The sequence below is a fragment of the Aulonocara stuartgranti genome, assembly GCF_965226115.1.
Source record: "Aulonocara stuartgranti genome assembly, chromosome: 5".
NCBI classification, from domain to species: Eukaryota; Metazoa; Chordata; class Actinopteri; order Cichliformes; family Cichlidae; genus Aulonocara; species Aulonocara stuartgranti.
In genome coordinates this window covers 27,764,553-27,784,371 of record NC_138943.1, presented here as the reverse complement: position 1 = coordinate 27,784,371, position 19,819 = coordinate 27,764,553, and the positions used below count along the sequence as shown (strand labels likewise).

General features: G+C 41.3%; 1 protein-coding gene across 1 annotated transcript; it reads left to right on the top strand.

Moving 5' to 3' along the window:
• The first annotated feature begins 4,887 nt into the window (after positions 1-4,887).
• Positions 4,888-19,058, top strand: pcsk1 (proprotein convertase subtilisin/kexin type 1). The gene is made up of 14 exons (XM_082534622.1): positions 4,888-5,782; positions 6,763-6,867; positions 6,954-7,076; positions 9,918-10,064; positions 11,148-11,224; positions 12,006-12,094; positions 12,987-13,159; positions 13,586-13,798; positions 13,890-13,990; positions 14,080-14,313; positions 15,477-15,634; positions 15,720-15,853; positions 16,008-16,169; positions 16,951-19,058. Exons 1-14 carry the CDS (start codon positions 5,600-5,602, stop codon positions 17,359-17,361), a joined length of 2,310 nt encoding a protein of 769 aa, XP_082390748.1. The 5' UTR covers positions 4,888-5,599; the 3' UTR covers positions 17,362-19,058.
• The last annotated feature ends 761 nt before the right edge of the window (positions 19,059-19,819 follow it).

Genomic DNA, 19,819 nt, shown 5'->3' with positions numbered 1-19,819 from the left:
TCACTAGGGTTTAGCTATGTCAGCTTTTTTCCACCCTTTAAGCACTAAGTTGGTCGTAGCATTAAGAAGGTTACTGATCACACTGCAAATGAAATATCACACAAGATGAAGACCGTTTAAAGATGATCTGTTGAATGCACTTCTCTAATGTATAATATAAATATATATCCTTCTTTGAGAGTTGTTTTTCCATAATAGGCAGTAATGATAACGTTAAAACTGTCAACAATACATACATAGATACATACTGGCATAAACAAAATTTTGTATGCAGCGGACATGCAGATTAGATTAAATGAGCCTGAATTGGATATTCTGTAGTCTCTTTTATCTATTTGCTTTCTCCAGCGACTCCTAATAACACATTTTCTGACGTGCTAGATGTTGAATTTTTTGCAGATTAATGCGAGATTGTTCTCCATACCTAATATGTTCATGTCTGTGACACATCAATTCAAAACATTTCGTTTTAAATGTATGGATCATTACAGGGTAATTTTTTTCAGGACTGCTTTTGTGTTTATGAAATTGTTTACTTTAAAAAATGAGAAACTATCAGAACAGACGATTTGACTGACATCTTCTTCTGTAAATTAAAAGAGACCACTAGATAAGACACCAAAGAAGTCTACAAAGACGATTGCACCCCAATGAGTTGCACTTCCTGTCTAATCTACCCGTCAGCACCAAGCCTTTTCCACATTTTATCTACTTCCTGTAAATCTATGCTTCCCGCATCTCTGTTTTTCAGTGCTGACATCCCTGAAGTGACGTGACTGACTAACATGTCCGAACAACACTCTGATGGCCTTTAGAGACAAAGTCCGTTTGACACCTGCACGTCCCGATAACACCCCCACATCAATCAACTGTTTCCTCACTCTATCAATCTCAATCTGTCTGACACCAGAAAGAGAATTTCACAGCACCCTCTGATAGCACATGGCATTTGTGCAGCGTTGATTGAACTTTGGGGACGTGAATGATTTAATCAAAATCTTAACCTTTGCTTTGGTTAACAGTTTAGGTTTTCTTATATTCATTTACAATAGCTAAAAGATTACGCCAAACATTGCGTCAAAATAGTGCAACATTGCCTGCACAAAGCAAGGTTCAGATTGCAAAATGTGGCTGGGGACATTTCTCAGTGATGACTAGTTAAATTGCACTTGTAGTGTTTTCTCCTAATAGCAACACAACACCGCAGTATCTCCTAGAAACCAAACTAACATAGGTAAACTTTTGTTTCGGCCAAGAGCTTTATCTGAAAATCATCATTACAGATTACATTACATTTTGGGATGTTCAGTAGTACATTTACAGGGCAGTATTACAGGTCTTATTAGCTTTTGTCTGCACAGCATGTCTGTGTAAAAATGTCGCACTATTACTTCAGCTAAGCAATAATCTGACCAACACATGACACATGCAATGTAATAAAGGAGACACTTGTGAACTTATTTCAAATGAACTGTAGTCCTTCTAGACAACTTATTGAGACGTGTGGGTGAAGATGTGTCACACGCTTGTAATGTGGGTTGGCATGGCAACCATGTGTCACAGCCTGCAGATTCCATTGGTTACTAACTTGTATAACTTGTAAGGCATCTCCTCATGTCACAAGTATTTGCTTTGTGTTTGCTGCATAACAGACTTCAGCTGAATGGACTATGAATATAATTCATCATTAAACTATTTCATTATTGTTCATTTTTTTATGTGCTTGAAATTTGATCTGTGGCTCTTAAAAAGTAACATGCTCATAAATCACTAAACAACCTAGAATATTGTTGCTGCCACTGAACCATGAGAGGGACAGGAAGTGCAGCTCAAGTCGTCACATCTATTTGCCACGCCTAATTGATTCGGGGCTGAACATTTGTGTGTTGAGGTGGCTCTACAGCCACCTCTGCGTCAACCTCCAGCTAAAAGCTCCTGCTTTCCGTCACTGCCTGTCTGTAGAGCTGGAAAAATAATTAGCTGACGAAACACGGCGGGACCTTTGACCTCATTTCGATGAACTCATTGTGCATATCTTTTTGGTAAACTGGTGTGAGTGTCCGCTCAGCGGAATAAGGAAAGGAGGAGGAGTAAGCTCACATCACTCACTGAAACACGCACACATCCCAGAGATAAAGGCAGAGGATGCAGAGAATCGATGACAACCAAGTCAAAGATTCAGTGATCTGTAATGAAACCATAATCCCCTGAAATAAACTGCCCAGCTTGCTCATATTCCTGCAGCTCTTCAAGTGTGTGTCCGCCTGAGTGTGCCTCTGTGGTCAGAGCAAACAGTGGTTGCTAGGTAAAGATGGATTATACTGCAGATCTGGTGCAGACCTGTTTGCACACTGCCAGATGACCAGACATATCAGTCATTATCAGCTCTGACAAGTTTAGAGCACAATGACTAACAAGCTCACTCTATAAAAAAAGAAAAAAGAAGGGAAAAAACAGTGTACACTGGAATGAATAAGTCCATTACTATAGTAGTGTTTTTATTTTCATGGTTCTTTTGTGGTTCTTTATTTATACAGTTTGTGTGCCATGCACTGCAGCTAAACAATTTCTATTATGTCCATAATCATGGTACTTTTGCCTCTGGGTCATTGCACCTAAATGCAATCAGAGCACACTAAAACAGATTTTCCATTAGTAAACAAACTCAACAGCATCTGTGGCTATATAACTGTTACAAATAGCTACCTGCAGTCAGTGGGGGCAGCATTGTATTTTTACATGGAAAAACTATTTTCTTTCTAGATTGTGCAAGACAACATTTACAACCCATATGCTGGTTTGGATTTGTTTTAATGTACCTCTGCATGTGTCACACCGTGACGACAGAATCTGAGGTTCACAGGATTTATATTAATTATAAATCTAGCAACTCTGATGATGCTTCACGCAATTATTAACGCCGTTCCACATAACAACAATTCTTTCTATAATACCAAATGTTGCATGGTTTGCCTCTTTTAAAAAAAAATGTATTGTTGCATTATCTTTGACAAAATCTGTAGATAATTTTAGGGACTCAACACTGTCCAGTGTATATGGATGTATTTTTGCCATATTTGCGTTTGATTTTATATTTACCAGACTAACAAATACAATGAACTCTGTAGCTCACAACTAGGGCTGCCACAAACGATTATTTTGATAGTCGACTAGTCACCGATTATTTAGTCGACTAATCAGATCATCATCCACTGGACGTAAAACGTACAGCTTATTGCACCAGCAGCATCTGCTCTATCATTAGCTTACAGCTTTAAGTGTTTAAGGTATGTGCTAACTAAAAATAAAGACATGCTAGTTTATTAAATTTTAATGAAGTTTGCAGATTGTTTAGGTGAAGTTTAATAAATTCAGCCGTCTGCTCCTTGCTATCTAAAATATAACAGGACACCAGAGTATGTTCTCCAGCATCTCACACTTCTGATAATCAGCTGTCTGCTTGATGTTTACTCAGCTGTGTAAGAACTATAACTTTAATCTCAGCCAAACCGATTTACTCAGGAACAAATAAAATACTGAAAAAAGCCAAACAATAACATTTTAAGTTATCTAAGTGACTCATACATCATGTTTGACCTGAGAAGCGAAAAACGATTTGCCGGGAGTCCGGTGTTCTCACGGGCTCTAGTGAGCCTTGCCCCCGGCTAGCTATCGAGCTAGTGGGTAACAGACGTCTCCGAAAACGTCGGAGCGCTTTTGAAAATATGTGGTGTCCTGATAAACTGAGCCGATATTTGAGGTTTACACAGCTACATTCTCGCCTGAAAATATGTTAAACGTTTATTTTGTGACCCAGAAAGAATAATAAGAGTAATATTAAAACTAACTAGCTGCCGCCATTGTTGACAACTGAGCTGGGCTGCGCTATGAATTCTGGGACACAGCTGCTTCTTCTTCGGGGTTTAACGGCAGCTGGCATCCTTGTACATGCAGTGCTGCCATCTTCTGTTTCAGTCCGTTATTACACTCTTAAATCCTACTACTTATTCCTGCGTCTTTTGTGATCTTACAAAGCTTCAAACTACGCCTCGACTATTAAATCAGTCGTTGACGATTTGACTAGTCGACTAATCGTGGCAGCCCCTCATGTGGCCAAATATACACATATAAAACAAATATTCAGAAAAAGACTATTTAAATCACAACTAATCAAAACTGCAAATAGACACTAAAAACATAACCAGACTAGAATCAACGCACAATAACCTTTAAATATTCTCACTTAATGGCAGCACTGTCAAAACCTTTGTATCATCTGGTTTAGATACAGGGTGAAAAAAACACAAATATGAGAATAATAAACATTTACATCCTGTGTGTGCTTATACCAGAAAGATGCTACTAATGTCACCTGTCTCTGAGCAGCACTGCTGTTTCTGTGACTCTCAGATCTTCAGTAACTATCAGATTTCCTTAGAAGCAGTTTTATATAATATTTATGTAAAAATAATTATAATTATATACAAGAAGAAAGAATTAAACCACGTTATTGTCTCAGCAGCTTTAAATCAGAATATTGTACTATTGTGAGAGCAGTCTCTTATATTTAAAGTATAGCTTCCTTTTAGATTATGATTTCACTCTGCTGTCAATGGACTTACGAAATATGAAACATTATTACTGTTGTTTGACAGCCATGTCCACCTCCACCTGCTGCACTAAAGCTGTATCAGTCATTACGCTCTTATCGTGTAAGCTGAAATAACATAATGCTGAGCTAATAAATAATAAATTGTCTGGTTCCATAAATATAATGTTGGGATTTTGTCCTCAGTTAGTGGAAGAACCATTTCCCCCTTACGGGCAGCTCCGTGTTTGCTTTAGTTTTATCTCCTCGTTCTCTGACGTGAATCAGTGGTGTGGACGAGGAGCTGTCCGCGGTGCTGAAACCGCTTGCGTGTATGTGTGTGTTGGCAGAGTGGGATGTTTCGTGAACTGGGACAGATTTCCCTCATCCACGCTACGAGGTGCATCCAAAAGCACACGAATAATGGCACAAACAAATGCGTGTACGAGAGACTGCGAGGACATTTGGCTCATAAGGATAAGCCACCTTAAAGGGGATCACATAAGACTTCTGTTATTGTTGTTTTCTTCCCGGTGTCTCCTCTTTCTCCTCCTCCTTCTCTTCCTCTGGTTGGGGTGGGGGGGCACTGAGAGATATTTTTAGTCCGAGCCCCCCACCCCCACCACAGTTTGAGTTACATCCTCGGAGACTTGCGCTCACATCCCACCAAAGGTAGACGCCAAATTGACGTCAGAGCACCAGTAATTTGACGTGTGATCACCTCCCTCCTCCCCCTCCCCATCCCGACCACACGCACACCCATGCAGCGCACAAGCCATCCCTCCCCATCACCAGTATTTCCTCTCCTTGGCGGACCAATAACGCGCAGTTTCACTCTCCCTCCATCTCAGCCAGCGGTTTCTTCAAGAATAAACTAAAAAAGAAGAAGAAGATTTATTTATTATCACTGCACGGCGTTCATATCTGAGAATTCTGGCTGCTTATCCTGTCTTGGAGGGAATCAAAGCATCTTTGTAAATATTTTTCCTCTCTGGTTGAATTACCTCTGACATGGAAGTGAGATGTCGTCCGGTGGTGATGTGCTGTGTTTTTGCCGTTCTCTGCTCCGCGCTTCCCCGACAGTCTTCTTACGGGGACAGACAGTACCTGAACGAGTGGGCAGTGGAGATCCCGGGCGGGCTGTCCGCTGCGGAGGCGATCGCCAGAGAGCTGGACTACGAACTGGTCCGACAGGTAGGCACCAACGCCCAGCGGCAATATGCGTGAACGAGTCTAAAATTAACTGTGTATTGGCAGTTTCCGTATTTGGCAAGAAATGAAGGCAAACTGGAACCAGTACAGAATTGTTGCAGGCTCGTTTTCATGTAACAAACAGCTCATTTAACAGTTAGAAATCTGAAAGCAGTGAGTGAAAAGGTAATTAAACGTGGTGCCGACAGTACAGGCTGTGGGCTGTGCTCAAACAACAGACCAGCAGGATATAGCTCTGCCAGTTACTCTGGTTTTTCTTGGTAAAGCCATTAAAGTTGAAGCTTATTGGTTTAACGATAGCCCTAAAGCACACACTGCATTTTTCATTAGAGGAAAATTATTTAATCAAGCTATGACTCACTGTTTACATCCTTCTGGTAACCCATACCTGGGAGTCAGGGTTTTAATATCCCTGCTGTGTGCATCACTGCTTTTCCTGTTACTGGAGACTGACTAATGCAGACCTATGCAAACATATTACACTGAGTCTCAATTAGAAACTCAATTCATTAATTCTTAGTGATCCCCTGACTTTGAAAAGCAGCGGTCAATGATTAACTGATCTTCCGTGTGTAAATGTTATAAGCAGTGTTCATTTGTGCAGTTTCTCCTACGTGAATTCAGTATGTTAGTCTACACGTTTCCAAAGAAGTTTGAAATAATTGCATTCATCCTCATTGGAAATGACATGTGATTGGTTCAGCTGTGGAACAGACTACGAACAGTAATCAATAAAAGCTTTAACAACCTTAAAGATCAATGTAATGTATCCAAATGTGAGCTTTCATAGCTGTAGGCCCCTTTTCTGTAGGCACTGCATTTTATTTGCTTCCAGCTGTAAATATTAGAAACAAAAAGTGTAAATAGGCTGATTTCTAATGATGCAGTTGGTCACATGCTGTAAAATGAAATAAATGAATAAAATATCACTCCTATCGCACATCTTGTCTTCTCCTCGGCAGATCGGGGCCCTGGAAGACCATTTTTTGTTCAAGCACCGCAGCCATCCTCGCAGAATGAAACGCAGCGCCAGCCACATCACCAGGCAGCTGTCCGAGGATGATAGGGTGAGTGGATTGTCTCTCTCCTAGTCTAACCTTTAAAGACTGAAAAAAACAAAATCCAATGCCTTCATCTATCTGTGTATGTGTAGGTGTTGTGGGCTGAACAGCAGTATGAGAAACGGCGCAGCAAACGAGCATCCCTCAGGGAGTGCAGGGACTGCCCGGTGGACAAGCTTTTTGATGATCCCATGTGGAACCAGCAGTGGTACCTGGTGAGTTACACTGAATTAAGTCTCAAAGTATAAAACATTAAAACATTTTGTACTCACTAGAACTCTTTAAACGCCAGATCTAAGTCGGCAACCACACTTCAACTCACATTGTGTTGTGTACTTTGGGCTTGGTTTGGCCTTCTGTTTGCATGCACCCAGTCTGTCTACCCATGAGACATATATCCCAAAGCCCTGTGAGTGCTGGACAGCTCCCTACAGTTTCTGCTCTGTCCCCACAGAGCCCTTGTGCTTCGAGAGGGGGATTAATGCATAAATATATATGCAAAATTTGCACTTTCCGGTCTACAAAATGAACAGCAAACGCTTCCATTTGTTCCCATAACCTCTGCCCAAAGAGTAGAGGAAAAACATGACAACAGTGAAACAATAGCATGGTATCAAGCAGTTCTTGCCAAAAGAGCCATTTGCTTAATTGGTTATCCAGTCCCTCATGGAGATGAGAGGGATGGAGAGACTATAATCCAGCGGGATGGTGTAGAGTAGAACATTAGGTCTCAATTTACCCTCAATTGGATGTTTTAGCCCTGTGAGGCCAAGTAGTAGCATACAACAGTAGCATGTCACAGCATCATATCCCTTTCCAGATCCATTACTACCATATTCATTTAAACCCTGAGCACAAACTGACCCCAACATCTTCATAGAGTTTGATCCATAAGTTCAGGACTTTTAGCATGGTTGAATGCAAAGTGCCTACTATTGCAGCTGCTTGGGTTTTTGTAAGCTTTTCAGGGCAAAACACAGCTTTTTTCTTGCCTCTTTTTTAAAAAGAGATGTCTGGCTTTTTTTTACAAAAATCATTCAAATTCTGATTAATTGAATTAATTTTAGCTGATCAATTGAGTCACTGCTTTTTCTCTTACCCAAAAGGAAAAATAATAACCCTTTTTTTTTTCAGAGCGGTCCTTTTATCAGCAAAGTAGGTGAACACAAATGTCGCTGATCATAATAATTAACTGACCCTAACGCTTCTTTAAAGCGATCTGCAACACCTGCCTTACCTACGTCAAAATGGCTACATAACTGTGTGCGGCATATGTGCTGGTGTGTGAGTTTAAGGTGAAAGAAATAGAGAGCAAGGGATGTGCATTACGCTTAGCCCCGACTTTTTTGCACCTGCACTAACTGAACATGAGTCACACGCTTGTGCAGAATAAGAAAACAAATTGAGATGAATCATTTTTGCCGATGAGGGATGATGACACTAATGGAATTGGCCTTAAAGTGCCGCTTAGTGTATTTCCACATCAGCCTGTGTCTGTGCTGCTGCACGGCCCACAAGATATTCCTCCTCAAGCATCATGATTTATTCACTTCCTCCACTCAGCACGGACAAAAGCAGAGGTAGACAAAGCGATGGTCTCAGCCACTATAGTATAATATGTTTGGGTTTTTTTAGCTCTAGTGTATGCACACACAGACACACACACACACACACACATAATAAGTAGATAATAAGCAAAGAAAAAAAGAGTGCTGAATGGTAATAGAAGGTTGCAGTGTGTGAGTAAAGCAAAGAGGTGCGACAGGTTACAAGACTCGATGATCACTGATGCTGGATTTGAGGTGGAGCTGTGTGACGGGGGCAGAGGCCAGCATAATGGCAGGGGAGGAGAGCTGGGATGAGTGTCGTTATCTATCGTGAGTGGGTGACTGCCTGAATTTAATCAGAGAGTGACTCATACTTGTAGCCTGAAATCCCCCCTGTTTGCGCGGGTGTGTGTGTGTGTGTGAGTGTGTATCCATGGCTGTACATGTGTCAGTCCACTTTAATTGTGCATCGAGGGATCTTTGTTCTGTGGTTTTAAGTCGCCACTCATTTGTTATATGTGCAGTGAGCGTGGAGAGACTTGAGAAAGCTGCTGCTGTGTTTACCATTAAAATCAATGCATTGCAGGTTACTGAAAGACCCCCTCAGCTGCTGTCAGCATCAACAAGTGAGTCATTTGGTCACACTGAGACAGGCGATGTGTAACTATGTGCTGTCTTGGGCGTACAAGCCGTTCTGACAAACTGCTGGTGAACAAATGTTATGTAAAAGTGTGACAGTTGTTGTGTATTTTCTCTGAGATTTGAGTTCTATTCATTGTCAGCTGCAACTGAGAGGATGGGGTGAAAACAGGGAACTGAGGTGGAAGTCGGGGAGGGAGGGGGGGAAAAGGGAATATATCACAGGGATGAGTCACATCTTGGGGAAGCGTTCTGCAGTGTCTGTGCATAATGCACAAAGAGCAAAAGAGCAGAGTTCTTTTTTTAGGTTTAACTGTCTCCAGCTCTGAATCATGCTCTTCCCAAAGCAAACAGGCTTCAGCCCTGCTCCCTCTCCATCCACCCCCTGCTGATTTTCCATTTAAAACAGGCTTGATGCACTCCACACTGTGTAATGTTATACAGCCGCAGAGATGGATTTCTAAATATGCCGACAGGGGGATTGAATGTGTGTCGAGGCAGGAAAACCAGAAAAACTGTGGGCTGACACACACTTCATCTCCAGATATTGTTAGGCACTTTGAGGGTTAGGCTAATCAGCCGATTTGATGTTTTTGAAAACACAAAAGCCTGAATTATATGACCTTCCCATAGCAATCTGTTTTCAAGTGGCCCAGCAGTGAAAGTGAAGTGACAAAGGAAATGCCTCCAATTCGGTAATGAATTTCGGTAAAGGTCAGTGGAAGAACCAGGAGACTGGAGAACTTTGACTGACCGTTGCATGATAATGCTTTAACAGCCTGACTAAATGAAGTGGTCGTAGATATTTCCCACGTAATCTAACTTGAAATTACTCGTGTGTCATTTTGTGATGTCGTGCCTCTCTTCCAGCAAGACACGCGGACGTCCTCCTCGCTGCCGAAACTCGACCTGCACGTGATCCCCGTGTGGCAGAAAGGCATCACGGGGAAAGGAGTGGTCATCACCGTTCTCGATGACGGGCTGGAGTGGAACCACACAGACATCTACTCCAACTACGTAAGACACCGTTTCCATGGAGACAGCCTCCGTAGTCTGGGTCTGTCGTTTCCATAGCAATGCTGCTGGTGACACCTTGCAAGACGACTCATAAAGGCAGTATTAAATCATCTATATGATAATGCCTACCTCAGAGGAGCTTTATGAGCTTTCATTTCTAGACCCGAAATGGGCGTTTAACTGTAATGATGATTTCACTGCGAATGACTGCACTCCTAGCGAACAAGGATGCAAAATTTGAAAACATTTGTTGTTCCTCCGTGAATGTTTTGACTGTCTCGTAATTATGAGCCGATGAGACTGAGGGCGACTGAAAAGAAGCTCAAAGAGACGTTTCAGTTTGGCATAGTTTCTCTTGTTGAGAAAAACTCTAAAGGCTCCATCTGTGGTTTGGTTTCAAACAGTGCCGTTGCTGTCAGAAGCGAGCAGAAAGCAAGAGAATGAAGGCGGAAGAGACAGGGATTGAGCAAGAGAAGAAGAGAAATGATGTGTGACAGGGGTCATCCACAGGCCTGATGGAAAAGACTCCCACTGTAATCAAGTTAACACTGGTTAATCAACTAGGGCCAATCAAGTGAGACACTCATCCTCAGCGATCAGGGCATATGAGTGGCATGCATTTTCATTTACTTAATGGCAGTCCATTTAAAGATGACAGTCACGGCCATTAAGTTGATGTTAAAGCTGCTGCTGAGAACCAGAAACTGAAAAGAAGCTAAAACAGCTCTGTTTGACTTCCCTTTCAGCTAGAGGATCATTTCTATGATTGACTGCGCTTGTAATGCAGGAGAATGACAGGAATGAGAAAAATGGAGAGCAGATATATCTTGCTATAAATAAAAAGGGCAGTTTGTAAATTCATGCCGCAACCTCCTGCCAAGAGCAATAATTCAGTATGTGTGGTTTCACTGTTTGACCACAACACCTCTTTTCTCTGAACGCAATCATATGTGTTACCATGACAGGAGGTAGGCCATGGCGAATCTGTGTTTGAAGCGTGTGTCGTCACTGGCGTGAACCGACCTCATCCCATCTTTTCAGAAACGCCCCCTGACTGTTGTGTTCCCTTGTCACTTTTTCCAGGATCCAGCAGCCAGCTATGATTTCAATGACAATGATCCCGACCCTTTCCCCAGATATGACTCCACTAATGAAAACAAGTAAGTTAATGGCACTGGTATTCTCACTGCTTCATCTGTCTTTCCTTTGTTTTTTTAACAAAATAGGACTAACTCTTCCTCCTGTCACAACCTGGCTTGTAGAGCCGGGACAAAAAGATGGACACACCGTTTGCCAATTTAAACATTATCAGTTACAACAACTGAAATACAAGCTAATGAGGTGTGTAAATCAACAGGATCAGTGGGGTAGGGTGTGCATGTATGAAAAGATATTGCAAGTGTTGTAAATTTAGTAAATAACCAAAAATGAAAGAAAAACAAGTGCAGCGCACAAGCGGGAGTTGAGAGAGTGCCAGATTTATAGTCTGGAAACACAAGGTCCAGGTGTAGCAAAGACTTGAAACACATGAGAAAAGACTGAAAACAAGGGGCAGGGGTCGTCATACGTAGTTTAGCAGTGTAAATCCTTTCCATAAACAGAGTGTTTCTGCAGTAGCTTCAGATAACGGCAAGAAAATTGAAAAACAGCGCTCACGTTGGACTCACTTTACTCCTGTTTAGGTTAACAATCCTCCCTCTGCCAGCTGCCGCACACGCATGCACATCCACACACTTTATCCTCTGCCAGCAACCCCGAGCTCCTTTGTTATCAGAATACTCCACTCCAGTTCAAAGCCTCCTGGATGAATTGGAGCCAGTCAAACAAAAACACCTCTGTTTTAGCCTCTGCTCTAAATATGAAATTCAATGAGATAAGTTATGTAACTAAACAAGGTAGTGGGTAATGAGTGTTGTTAATTAATTGTGTTTTTCTTCTCAGGCATGGCACTAGGTGTGCTGGGGAGATTGCAATGCGGGCAGACAACAATAAATGTGGGGTTGGAGTGGCCTACAACTCTAAAGTTGGAGGTAAGAGGTTTAGTTTCCCTTTTTTTTAGATCCACAGTAGACAGATATTTAGGGGAAGGAGGGAGGGGAAATTTATAGATTTATAGATTTATAGCTAGACTGTTGTAGATCTCTCCTCTAAGAGAGGGGACAAGGCTCATGAGTGCCAAGAGTAAATGATGATATTTGTTCTCTATTCAGGATTAAAACATCACTCTTCCCTTTTAAAATCCCATTTGGGCTTTTTTTTTCTTTAGATTTCCTGATGTTGACACTCTGCTGAGAGATGATTGAGGATTTTTGTCCAATGACAAAAACATTTTGACCCAAGTTTAATTATTCATATATTTATTATAAGCCACCTCTTACAGCATCTTTGTCTTTGTGTGTAAAACAGATATTAACCCAAATGTTAAAAATATACCACGTTAAGAATCTCAACAAAGTTGGAACACATGTACCACTGTGAAGCAATCCCGTCCTCTTTTAATGTTCTTCTTAATGTTCTTAGTCAGGATGCAAAAGAGCAGAAATGGCCGGGGTTTTTTTCAGTACTCTGGCTGCTATCCTGGGATTTTTGTTGTTTTGGTTTTATTTTAAGCATGTGTGGAGGAAAGACTTCCTGATGGAGGCCTGATTTTGATACCAGATGGTTACATAATGTCAATCTACAAAATTACTCAGCTCCAATCCACTGAAACAATGATCTGCATATTATGGCTCAAAAAATATGAATGGGCAGCAGCAACATCATCTTTAAAATCTAAAGAGAAGAGTTTTATTCATAGCAAATTAATTAAAGTCTTTGACTTTTCTTTCTTTGTTTTAATTAAACCATAATGAATAGTCAGTAACTGACAGTAAGCCCAAGAGTCTGGACACCGCTCTGACCTTCCCGTCTCACTCTGCTCAGGGATTCGTATGCTGGACGGGATTGTGACCGATGCCATCGAGGCGAGCTCTATTGGGTTCAATCCGGAACACGTGGACATTTACAGTGCCAGCTGGGGACCAAATGATGACGGCAAGACAGTGGAGGGCCCTGGTCGTCTGGCGCAGAAAGCTTTTGAATATGGCATTCAGAAGGTATATGATCCAACTGGGAGCTTTGAAACACATTTGGCATTCCTAATAGGAGCTGCTATGTGCAGCAGAAAGGAAGTGTGATTGGAAAAAATCAATATGGACAACATAATTCGTTCCTGAGAATAAAACTGCTAATGACAAAGTGCCATGACTTCCAGTTTATTAGCAAAGATTGGCAGCGGACAGCACTGATTTACTCTCAGACTGCTTTTGTCAAAATAAGACAAAAACTTTTCACATGAAATTTATTACACCCTACACCTCTAAATAATTCATTAAATGCAAACATTTATATATTAGTGTGTAATCCTATATGACAGCATTACAGTGTTTGTACAGTGTCTTATTAGGAGTATAAGCTACAGGGCAATATCTGATAGCACAAACCCAAGCTGTGCTTGCTTTTGTCTTTCATGCCTTCTGTAGGGCCGTGGTGGAAAAGGCTCTATCTTTGTTTGGGCATCGGGGAACGGCGGCCGCCAGGGTGATAACTGTGACTGTGACGGCTACACAGACAGCATCTACACTATCTCAATCAGCAGTGCCTCCCAGCAGGGCCTGTCCCCGTGGTACGCTGAGAAGTGCTCCTCCACTCTGGCTACGGCGTACAGCAGTGGAGACTACACTGACCAGAGGATCGTATGTAACCATGTCTGTTTGTGTCACATGTAAGGTTAGATTGTGGCATGATTTTCGTTTTAACGTCATTTGTTGCCTGCTTGGTTTTCAGACCAGTGCCGATCTCCATAATGAGTGCACTCAGACTCACACTGGAACTTCAGCTTCTGCCCCGCTGGCTGCTGGAATATTTGCCCTGGCACTGGAACAAAAGTATGATCTAAAATTTGAACTCATTTAAAATATATTCATGCCATTGACAGTTTAAGTATTATTAAATGCTGACTGATCTCACTACTCAGTCCTGACCTTACCTGGAGAGACCTGCAGCACATCGTGGTCTGGACATCAGAGTTTGATCCTTTGGCCAATAACCCCGGCTGGAAGAGGAACGGAGCAGGGCTGATGGTCAACAGCCGCTTTGGGTTTGGCCTTCTCAACGCCAAAGCCTTGGTGGACCTAGCTGACCCGGCCACTTGGAAGCATGTGCCAGAGAAGAAGCAATGTATAGTCAGAGATGATTCTTTTCAGCCAAGGTGTGTAAAATTTTACAGCTGCTGCTCCATTTGTCTGCATGGTGTTAGTTTTATTTCATGTTGTAATTTATTTTTTTTAATTATTAATGGCAACAAAAGGACAAGATTTTTTGATCAAATGATGCATGATGATACTAGCTGTATGACACGTGCACATTGTAACTAATATATCCCGGACATGATCGTGATTAAGTCCACCACACAATCCAACAATCATTTTCAGTATCTAATTTTAGATATACAGAGAGAAAGCTTGTTCCCTTTTGTCCTGACATGTTGATTCCAGCAGAGCAAACAGACAAACCCATCTGTGTTATTAAAGACACATCTGTTACTTGTTGATTCGAGTCATGAGAATATTAAGTCTTAAGCCTGAGCGCAGGAGATTTCTTTGCAATGAAAACGCACGAAAGCCACAGTCATTTAAATTTTATGCCAGCCTTTACCTTTACGTTTACCTGTTTGTTGAGCATTGGCATTAAGTATTCAAATACATAAGCTACCAGCCATGGAGAAAGTAAAAAAAAAAAACCACCTTCCTTTCCCTCTATCTCACTAGATGTCATCTTTATATTAACAAGAAATCGAAGAAAATTGATCCGTCATTGAAACTTTTAAGAGCATATTGGAAAGACTGACAGGCAGCCGAGGTCAGCTGAGCTGTGTCTTCCTGAAAGTGTCTGTTCTGCAATTTGCTTTGGATTATAGGACTCAATAGCACCCAGTTTCCCCATTACCGCCCAACATCCATGTTTAATCCCGGGGATTTGGCTTTACATTTCCGTCAATGCTTAGTGGGCTACAACCCCCCCTCCAGCTTTATGCCAGCTTGAACACGGAAATCCTTTCATTCATGTCTGGGAGAGATGGGGATTAGATTTTTTATTTTTTTTATGCAAATAAACGAGCAGAGGTTTCAAATGCCTCATATGCATTTTATATGTGCATATATATATGTGTCTGAACTAACTATAAACTGATATGCAAGCTGTGCAACTAAAGTAGTGCAGGATTTTGTTGTTGTTGTTGTTGTTGTTGTCGTTTTGCTTGTTTTAGCTGAGTTACCTGCAAAAATGAGAAAATGTCACGTATGATCAATTTTTGTCGTCATGAGGAGCTGTTTGCTGCCTGCTGTTTCACTGCTATTTTAATGCATCCTGCAGGGAGCTAAAAGCAACGGGGGAGATCACTATAGAGATTCCAACTAAAGCCTGTGCAGGCCAAGAGAACGCGGTCCGCTCACTGGAGCATGTGCAGGTGGAGGCGAGCATTGAATATACCAGGAGGGGGGACCTACACATCACACTCACCTCTCCAGCTGGTTAGAGACACGCACACAAACACGAATAACACACGCGAGCGAAATGACACAGCTCTCAAATAATCCCTTTTGGCTTTTCCCTCAGGGACCAGTACAGTGCTGCTGGCAGAGAGAGAGAGGGACACATCCTCTAACGGCTTCAGAAACTGGGACTTCATGTCCGTCCACACATGGGGGGAGGACCCTGCTGGTACATGGACCCTAAAAATCACAGATACTGTGAGTTAAGAATGTATATATATATATATATACTTATATATGTTGTGATGAAAATCTTCTTTCTACATGTATTCCCAATACAAATTCCACTCTCTACTATAAGTAAAATTAAGTCTTTTTTATATATTATATATATTTTTCAAACCTTACCCAGTCCGGCCGCATGGAGAACAAGGGTCGGATTTTGAACTGGAAGCTGATCCTTCATGGAACATCAGAAAAACCGGAGCACATGAAGAAACCTCGAGTGTACATTCCTTACAATGCCGTGCAGAACGACCGCCGTGGTGTAGAACATATGGATGACATGATGGAGGTGAGTGCAAGTCCAACATAAATTAAAACTGCAGGTGAATCCCTACGAAGGTTTGGATGCTAGACGATTGACAGACAGTAATAAGTGCACAAAGGAACAGATCAAAGCATCCATTTAAGATCAACTTGAGTCGAAAGCGCGAAGTTTAAACTATGTACCAGTTTTTAATTCTAATAGTGATTGGCAGCTTGATGCATATAAATCCTACACCACAGAATCGGTTCAAAGCCAACACGATAACCGTGCTTATGTTGTCTATTTGGTCGACAAATCTTAGTGTAACAAACACAGAAGCTTTTCAGATGTTTGATGATGTAGTAATGATCCTGTTAACTATGTAAAAGAATCCATGCAAAAACAAGAAATGTTCTGAATCCCAGTCAGTGTTACATTTCAGATAATCTCAAAAGATGTGTGGGAATTGAGCATTAGACTAAGTTTGAGAGCAATTGTTGGTGCTGCTCTCCCAGCAGCGTGGGGCAGCATTAGATTAGGGTTAGCACATTTGATAACTTAGACCTCAGAGGGTTAAACGATAAGGAGATGACAGGAACCTTGTTTAGATCTGATAACAGATGTTGTTTTATTTCAGCTAGCCTGTCTACATCTGCAAAGCAGTGATACAGGGATCTTGTCCATAGAAACGATTTTTAAACATATTTTACGACCCACAAGAATCAAAACCAAACTTTAGACCTCCTCATTGGATTATTCTGGTATCACTGTGAGTGTGCCAAACTAATGGCTAGCCTCCTTTCTCTCTTTGTGTCTGCTGTTACAGGAACCAACACAGGCCCAACCTCAGAAGACTGAGAATGCCCAAGCCTCTCCTAATAACTCAGAGAAGGAGATCAAAAAACCCTCAAATTCACCCTTCTCCCCCTCCCTTGCTCTGCTGCGTCTCCTGCAGACGGCCTTCAACCGGCAGACCCCAGCGCTGCAGCAGTCTGAGCCCATTGCCAAGGCCTGGAGGAAGCAGCAGCAGCTGGGCCAGAGCTTCTCTCCCCCTGCTACGAGACTCCCGCCTCAGAAGCTGTACCAGGCTCTGGACATGATCAACAAGTACCGGAGCCCTGAGGACAGTGTCTACAGTGACTACAGTGACGGCTTCTACAGCACCAAGCCGTACAGGCACAGAGATGACCGTCTGCTCCAGGCCCTGTTTGAGATGCTCGACGATGCCCGCAAGTGAAAGTCTAACAGAGCAGTGAGGAGATCTAAGTGGAAGAGACTGTTGGTTTGGGAGCTGTGGAACAAGGTGAAACGAAGAAGGCTGAGACCAGGCACTGGGAGAGGAGGAGGAAAAAAGATACAGAAAAAGAGAGAACTCTTCCTGTTCTGTTGTTCCCCCCAAAATGCTGCATATCTGACCTATTAACCTTCACTTGCCAATCACCTTTTGTAAACAGATATTTAAATTCCTTCATTCAGTGCATAATGTCCAAATGTGATTCAAAGCATCTGCTTTATCTCCATGTAGTGAAAGTAAAAAAAATCATTTACACCAGACGAAAAGTGGAGTTGGTGGTGGTGATGGGGTTGACGGTGGCCTTTTCTCTCATCTCTTTACTGCCTGCTGAAGCATGCCACCTTTAGAATCTAAGTTTTGTAATAGTAGCTATATATTATCTATATATTATTCAGAGACATGGATTGTAATATGGATTTGTAATTACATCAAAACTCTTGACATTCTGATTCAAAAATCCCATTTCTACAGACTTTTTTTGGCATTGTCCAAAGTTTATGTCAATATGTTTCTCACTACAAATTTATTTGCTGTAGGGGACAAATTGATCCTAATTCAAATCAACATGAATTTAAGAGTGAAATTAAATTTGAATTCGATTAGTCATTTGAAAAGGTTTAAAAGTGTTGACTAAAGATTTATTCTCAGGGTGTCAGCGAACCTCAACAGAGGACTTTTCAAAGTATTTAGAGAAATATATTTAGTGTGACAGATTATTTAGTGTAAAATGATACAGATGACACGATAATACAGACGAAACATTAAAACTAGAAAAGATTATGATAGCAACAAATGACTGAAAGAGCACTGGAAATCTTTTCAGTTGGAGCGAATTACAGATTAATCTTCTTGTGCAATTTGTTTAATTTTGTATGAGTATAATGCTGCATTAAATTAAATATTTTTCTATGGATACCTTATAGGTTATGAAACAATATATAGAGTCTCAAACTATTTATTTTCTCGTGACACAGTTCAGTAAAGTCAGTGTAGTTATAATCACTGCAAATGAGCACTGCCAAAAATCCTGCTCTTACAAAGAAGCTCCTGTGCAAAAAGCTCTTTAATCAGAATTTGTAATATGCCATCTATAAACAGTTCTGTGAATCCTGGACACAATTTTTTTTTTTTTTTTTTTTGCATTATTATTTGCAAATAAACCACTTCTCTGGTGTTGTTTGATTTTAATCAATCTATTGACTGACCAAAAGCTGTGTAGAGTAGGGGCTCTGCAGTACAACTCTTAAGCACATTCATGTTGAACGCCTTAAAATATGCTGTAACACATGTGCATACTCATCTCTATGTGATGTAGGTTGGTTTAGAGATGCTAGTGTAAGTGTTTATGACATAAATAGCTATGAAGTTCTTATGCAGAGTCCCTACCCTCCAGCTTGGAGCTGCCCGCCCCCACTGCTCTGCCAGCACAGTGACAGGAAAACAACAATGTTTGGAAAAACGCTTTACATGCACCCTGTAATTTAGCCATTCTTTAGTGTAGTCCATGCTGTTTCCTTTATGTTTTAGTTTCTGGCTGAGACTTCAGGCCAGAGTTGTTTACACAAACCAATGTTATGTTGTGATATCTGTATGGGTGTACAAAAAATTATTATTATTTATCTTAATAAACTGCAAAGTGACTTCTTGTGTGTGTTTGAGTCTCTGGCAATAGGTTAGGGCCACCTTGCTAATACTGAGTTGGATCTCCCTTTTTCTTTCTGCACTGCTGTAATTCAACAAGGTGCTGCAAAGATTCCTCACAGATTTTTAGTCCATATTGACATGAGAGCATCACACAGTTGCTGCAGACTTGTTGGCTGCACATCCATCATGTGGCTCTTCCATTCCACCGCATCCCAAAGGTCTTCTATTGGTGACCAATGGACTTTTGAGACAACCTGGGTACAATAAAGTCATGCTCCAAAAACTAGTTTGAATTTTTTAAAGGTTTGTGACATGGTGCATTATCCTGCTGAATGCAGATGACTACACTGTGGTCATAAAGACACGATAACGATCGCTGACAATACTCAGGTAAGCTGTGGTGTTTAAACGGTGCTCAGTTAGTACTAAGGAGCCCAAAGTGTGCCAAAAACAGACATTCCTCACACTATTAATTCACTAACAGCAGCCTGAACCATTAATACAAGGCAGGATGGATCCATGCTTTGATATTTGCTTTACAGCTGAACATTAGATAGGTTTCCCAATAGATAATCAAGTCCAGATTATACTTTATGAAATCTAGAAATCAACATTATTGAACACATGAATCACAATTTCAAGGAGGCACTAAAAGCACTGAATTTATTGCCATGTGATTGCGTGCAGCTGAATAACTGTTGAGTGTACGACTACATTGATATTTTGTCCAGAAAGACAAGCAGTGGGTGCAGATTAA